The sequence below is a fragment of the Cyprinodon variegatus genome, unplaced genomic scaffold (assembly GCF_000732505.1).
Source record: "Cyprinodon variegatus isolate N-32 unplaced genomic scaffold, C_variegatus-1.0 Scaffold842, whole genome shotgun sequence".
Lineage (NCBI taxonomy): Eukaryota > Metazoa > Chordata > Actinopteri > Cyprinodontiformes > Cyprinodontidae > Cyprinodon > Cyprinodon variegatus.
Window position 1 is genome coordinate 235,376 of NW_015151295.1, and position 6,687 is coordinate 242,062.

Sequence of the window (6,687 nt, forward strand, 5' to 3'; positions counted from 1 at the left end):
ACGGTCAAGCTACTGGAAAATGTAGTTAAACTAATAGCTTCGCTACATGTAGCGGCGCTACTGCCCATCACTGAAGCTGACGTATAACTAACTGGCCTGCAGAAGATAACGGGGAAAAAAACGGTCTAATTAAGAGCACATTTATAAACATTTTCAAGCCAGAATGGTTTGACATTGAAATATGATTTCCCTACGACTTTAATGACACACAGAAAAAAAAACGGCTAAAAACAATGGGCGACAGGGACTTTGAAGCCGCAGCTCCCTGTCTGTGGAAACCCCTCCCAGACCACCTTAGGGCCCCACAGACGGTGGACTGTTTTAAGAAAGGATTGAAAACTTTCCTTTTAGAAATGCTTTCAATTGCTGATTTTTAGATTTTATAATAGGCTACGTATGCCTTCAACTGTATTGATTTTAATGATTGTTTTTTACTCTGTTTTAATCTTATGGTCTTTTAACCTTTGTTTTAATTTTCCCTTTATGAACTGTAGCACTTTGAGATTTGAATTAAAATGTAAAGTGCGTTACAAATAAAATTCATTATTATTATTATTAAACCCTGAAAAACTACAACTTTTCCACTGCAATGCAGTGGCCCTGCTGCTCCCAGGGCTGAAGACAGAGAGCAATAGGTTTTATAGCAATAAGGTTTTATATAAAGAACTGGCTTGCATCTGAGTTGTAGTGACGACATCTCACCTGAAGAGGGCAGCGTCAGAGCAGACACGCCGTAGTAAGTAAAAGCCCCGTTCTCAAACTTAAGGCCCTCTTTGCCAATTTCCACCTCGACGCGGCCCTGAAAAACAAATGGAAATCCTTCAGCGAGACTCAACAAGGCTGCTGGAATGATAAAAAAGTTATTTTTATTTTATGCCAATTGCTTAAAATGAAAATGAATGAATAAATGTCTCCAGCTTGGTTTTCTCAGGCAAAATTAAAAAGGAACTGTTGTAGAGTAAAGGAACCTCCAGTTGGCTAAATAATGACATAGAACTGAAAGATCTGCCCCTCATGTTCCCACTGGTTTTCAGACCGAATAAAGTAGCCTGCTGATGCTTCCTACCTGCAGCAGGAGGATGAAGTAGTCCACCGGGTGGTTGCGGGTGTACAGGTAGTGGCTGGGGCTCAGCCGGTTGCTGTGGTCGAAGGGGACCTCCTGGTTGACGCTGGGGTGGCGGAGCAGGTGGAACAGCACCTTCTCTGAGACTCGAGCCGGACTGAAGTGCTCCACTTCTGAAGGTGGAAACAGAAGCAGAGAACTTCAGTGGGTTTACCTCCATTTCTATGGAGGCAATTTTGTCCCATTATTGTTAGAAGTGTTAGGTTTATTATTTATACATCATGTGCATTGTTATTCTGTTAGCCAGATTAGATGGAGTAGAAGGCCTTCTTTCACATTGTGGATGTCACTGTGTGTACGGAGGTCATCTAATCGGGACAGCCTTCGTGTCTTTAAGAATACACAGGATATGGGCACATCTTGGAGCCGGTCTGATTAGAGGAGAGCTATCTGTAACCCTGAGGCATAGAAGCAAGCTGCATACAGGTCAGGGCATTGATGGCGTGTCAGTTTCTGATACGGACAGCTAAGCATCCAAAAAAAGAAGCAGGAGATGACCTTGTCCGGGGCTCAATCTTCGCCGGACGCTCGGTCCAAGCATTTTCTCTGTCCTGTAACGACCTGATCTGGAATAAACTCTGTTATTTTTTACTCCTGTTTTTATAGTCCTTTTTATATGTTTTACCCAGTTTGAGTTAAGAGTAGTAAATAACTTGCTCCCAGGAAAAGGACTGTGAGGAAGCCCCCGAGGCGCAACGGCTTTTTTAGGGGACATAACTTCCTCATTTTAACAGAAGCAAAGAGCATAGAAAAAGTGAATTTGTAGAAAAAAGGCAATCCAGAAATACAACTTATAGATGCTTTTTTCTCAGATTTTGTTTTTTATTTAACTTCTTCTTTTTTTTACAGATTTCTCATATTTTATTTATAACAGATCTTTTTTATAATATTTTTCAAGCTTTCTTTTCAGATTGAGTTTTATGAATTGCTTTCTTTTCAATTCAACCTTCTTGTCTGGGGGCGGGTTTTCCTCTGGGCTGACGCAGGAAGCCACATTTCTATTGGTCTGCTGAACATAAGCACCAATATTTCTATTGGTCGAACATGAGGATTTGCATTTGGCTTGAAGTGATGCAAATGTGATGTTTAAAACACAGTTTGACAAGAATGTGATTTGTACAATTCAATCTACAAAAAGCACACTTTTTAAATATATAATAAGTTAAAATAAAGTTACACTGAAAACCTTTTTTTAATGAAAAGATTTTTAAAAGTAATTTCTGGATTGCATTTTTTTTTCTTTCAAATTTCAATCCACAGAATGAGTGTTTTTTTTTAAGGATTATATTTCCTGTTAACTTTTGTCTTTTTTTATCATTCATGTCAGCTTCTGCAGAACATTTTTAGTTATTTTTTTCCTTCATTGAGCTCAAAGCTGGGATTTCGCTGCTCTGATTATGAACAAACCACAGTAGCAATTCCTTTTACTGAGATTATTTACTTCTACTTCTAATTGATTTTAAGACCATTTTAAAACCAGTAAAATTAATCAATAAAGAACATTCTATCCTTTAGAACAAGTGCAGGTTTTCCTTTAATCGCTTCGGACTCGTTCAGATGCTCTGTGATCTCAGGATCTGTTTCGATCCAAATAAAAGCAAATGGATATTTGGATCAGAAGGTTTTTTGTTAGGATACTTTTTTTATTCCAACTGCAGCCTCAAAAATTCCCAAATTCCTCCAACCAATTGGAGAGCCTGTTCATCTGCACAATTTGGAGGTGTGTGCTATTACCATAACTGGGACTCTGGCTCCACTAAAGTTAATGAAGATGGAACATGCCAGAGCTTATTGGTTGGAAATGGGCAGAACAATTCTCTGATGGCCAATCACAAGCCGCATGGTACCGAGCTGATGGTTTGACGATTCTCAGCATGACATCAAGGATCCAAACATGCAGCATTAAAAATGTCTTTATCTCCTGCTAAATCTTTTACACCTCATCTCATTTTTGGTCATTTCTTTTTTTCCGTCTGCTTTATAGATGACAGATTGTGCTGCTAAGTTTTAATTGGTCATTTTCACAGTGTTGTATTGATGAGATTTTCATAGCTACAAATAGGAACCATGTCACATGTGCATAGTGACTTTCTAACCAGAAAATGGTCTCTATAGATTTTTTTCCACACTGACCTCTAGACAGGAAGCGGTGCGTGGCCAGCAGGAGCTGCGGCGACGTGCGGATCTTGGGTTCTCCCTCTGGAGGCTTGAAAAGGGAAAACTCCTCGTGTGCGCCGCGCGGCTCCAGAGGGATCTCCAGAGGAGGCATCGGACGCTTCACCTTCCTGTCCACTGTGTGGCGACACCAGAAACAGGTTTGAACTGACATGTGGGATGCAGAGGTGGTATGGGGAGAAATCTGTGCCAATATTATTGACAGCAAAGAAGAGCTTCAGAACTGGGAGTTCTTAATTTAAAGAAAAATTGTTTTGAGGAGCAATTCATAATGTGTATTCAAAAGTTTAACCTAAATTCTAACGGTATTCCGTTTTTTAGATTCTGTTTTCCAAATGTCATGTTTTCAAATGCTTTTATTTTTACTTTTTTAGACCTTATTCAGATATAATCTTTTCTACGTTATTTTTGTTTTGTTTTTTAAGATTTTATCCAAATATTACATATTATATATTGCCTTTCATTTTTTTATATTATTCTCCAACATTTTATTCATTTATTTGAAATTTATTTAGATATCTTTTAAGTTCCTTTGAGATTTTTTGTTTGTCAACACTTTTATTTTACTTTTATCTTTTCAAAGTTTGCTCTGATTATTGTGTTTACAAACATTTTTCAGATATTATCTTTCCCAAAAAAAATTCTGTTTTTGTTTTAAGATTTAATTTTTTCAGTTTGTCTTTATATAAAAAAAATGTAATCTGAAAAAAGAAAAAGATAGAATCTTAAAAAAATATTTGGAAGGAATAAGAATTCAGAAAAAAAGTAGAGCAAAGAAAAGCAATAAAATCAGCAAACTGTCAAGTAAATGTCAAACATTTGCATGCACATCATTAATAACTCAAAACTTTTGTGTGATTCAGAAGGTTTTAGAAGTTTCCTTTAAAAGAAAAAAAAAGTTCTTCAAATTAGGCTTTTTTTTAACATATTATTTGCTTTTAATAGTAATGGAACTAATTTCTCTCCATACAGCAGAAGAAAAAGCGAGCTGTCAGACACTCACAGTAGCCGTCAGACTCGTCCAGGATCTCTGACTTGATGACCTCCTCGATGACGTCCTCTAAGGTGACCAGTCCCAGCACCTCGTAGAAAGGGTCCCCCTCCCCCTCGTTGTTCACCTTCTGGACGATGGCCATGTGAGAGTTACCTACATGAACATCAGAGGTTAGAATAAGAAGAGAGAGAAGAAAACCAACCACACTATCACCTCCAACCTCATCGCCAGAGCAAGCTATCATAACATTGCTCCTGTAAGCCAGGCCAACAATGACCTCAACTACCCCCATTACTAAGGGCTGGACCTATTTCAGTTCAATTTGCATTTTTCTCTTTAAACCTGTGGATAACAAACTGGGTGTTTGTAAAATCAGCAATGAAATCCAGCACATTTCAAACCAAACAAGAACCTTAAACAGAGACTAGTGCATCCTAAAGACAAAACCCCGAAACCTAAAATGAGCAGAGTGGTGTCTACAATTAAATGCAGTGAGGAATGCTCTGATCTTTATATATACTTTAAAATACATTTAAAATGTAAAAACTGATCCATTAAATGCAACAAATGTGTTTTGAGAATGGAAAAAAAAACAGGTGAAATTGTTTAATCATAAATTTCTTTAAATTTAAACTTAATCTCTAAAGCTGACATAAAGTCAACCAGAGCACCGAGCGGCTGACTGAGACTCCTGGTTTGGGGTTGATGGCGAGGCAGTGTGCTTTGATCGTTAACATGAAAGAGCTCCACTCTAACTATGAATGAATAAATGTCTGTTGTTAAGTACAGTAGAGGATCCGTGATGCTCTGGGCCACTTCCTTCTCTGATCCTGATGGAAAGATTGACTCAAAGTCTTTAAAAAAACATGAACATAAAAAACAGTTAACTCTAAAAGAGTCGTTATATTTTGTTTTTTCACTTTAGTTAAAATTCCATCAAATTTCATTGTTTTTAATGGTTTTTGATGCTAAATGATTTATTATAAGAGATAGAAGAAATATTTCCCTGCTGTTTGATGTCTTTGCAAAATAAAATAAAAACTGATCTTAAATGATGTTACAGGTAATTCTGACACCTAAAAAAAGATAGCTGCTTATTTTTTTTTTTTATATACAAGTAATATTGAGATTAAAAAGTTTTGGGTTTTTTTTTTACAAATATACTAACAATTTTTATTTTACAAAAGTTTTACAAATTGGATTCTTCACTATTGGTCTAAACGGAAACTAGGAATGTTTTTTGTTGGTCAATAGAGAGAGTTTATATTGTAATCTGTGAAATGCAATTTGTCAAACTCAATCTAAGAAACAGAAAAAAAAAAATGTTTTTCAAACCTAAAATCTAAAAAAAAAAAAAAAAAAATAAATAAACTCTAGGAAAACAGCAAAGTTACTCTTAAAAACTTTCTTTTATTATTATTAAGAAGTTTTTTTTTTAAGTTTCATTTCTGGATTACATTTTAGTCAAATTTGCCTTTTACAAAACGTTTTCATTCCTTGTTGAAATAATGGACCAAAATTCCCTCCATAAGCTCCTAGTATAGAGGGCTAGTCTTCTATTTACACATAATTAATTTGTTTATCTATAAACAGTCTTTTTTATTATTAAAACTGTTTCTAAATATCTATAATGATCAGAAATTTTTTTTAGACATTTTAAAGCCGCCAGACTTCAATAATAAACCCCTGAGAAGCACAAATCTTAATAGGATGAGAAAAACAAGAAAAATGTACTTCCTGCTTTTCTTTTGCTAAAAGAAAACCTCTTTGGCGTTAAAACATTTTTATATCTATTTATAATGTTGAGGACTGAAGTGAGTAAAACAAAACGACAATAAAAGTGCAGGAAATGAACATTCAGGTAGAGCACAAATAGAGACGGTGACGCAGATGTTTACGGTTAGAGAGACGACGGGGCGAGCCCACCTTTCTTGAACTCCTCCAGCATGGCGTCCAGCTTGGTGTCGTTAAAGACGAAGTGCAGCGGGTGGTTGTAGAACTTGGTGATGGTCGTCATGGGGGTGCAGTCCTCCGGGTCCACCAGCGCCAAATCTTTCACATAAAGGATTTCCACGATGTTGGACCTGCAGGAAACCAAACATCAGGGACAGTTCTCAGATTGGTGGCATTCAGACACCAACCTGTCTCTCTGTTTTAGAAAAAAAAAAAAAAAGAAAAAAAAAAAAGCATTTTTTCCAAAAAATGATAGATCTGGAACTTGATTTTATTTAAGGCTGGTTATTTTGACATAAGTCAAACGGAGCTGCAGATGGTTTTGGACTAATCCTTGTTGCTTTTTCCTTTCTCCCTTTACATAATAAAAATTAGGGATGCACGATATTGTGATTTTGGCCGATATCCGATATGCCGATATTTTAAAACTCATGTAGCCGAT

At 36.4% G+C, this 6,687-nt stretch overlaps 1 protein-coding gene across 2 annotated transcripts in view; it reads right to left on the minus strand.

Annotated features, from left to right (window-relative positions):
- Window positions 1-6,687, minus strand: part of cnnm3 (cyclin and CBS domain divalent metal cation transport mediator 3) — a 34,307-nt gene that overhangs the window by 11,640 nt on the left and 15,980 nt on the right. For both annotated transcript variants that reach the window (XM_015397175.1, XM_015397176.1), the window contains exons 4-8: window positions 6,219-6,376; window positions 4,302-4,445; window positions 3,257-3,415; window positions 1,067-1,236; window positions 703-799 (exon numbers count right to left, since the gene is read on the minus strand). In XM_015397175.1, the coding sequence (XP_015252661.1) occupies window positions 703-799; window positions 1,067-1,236; window positions 3,257-3,415; window positions 4,302-4,445; window positions 6,219-6,376 (728 nt within the window). The remainder of the gene's footprint in view (window positions 1-702; window positions 800-1,066; window positions 1,237-3,256; window positions 3,416-4,301; window positions 4,446-6,218; window positions 6,377-6,687) is intronic.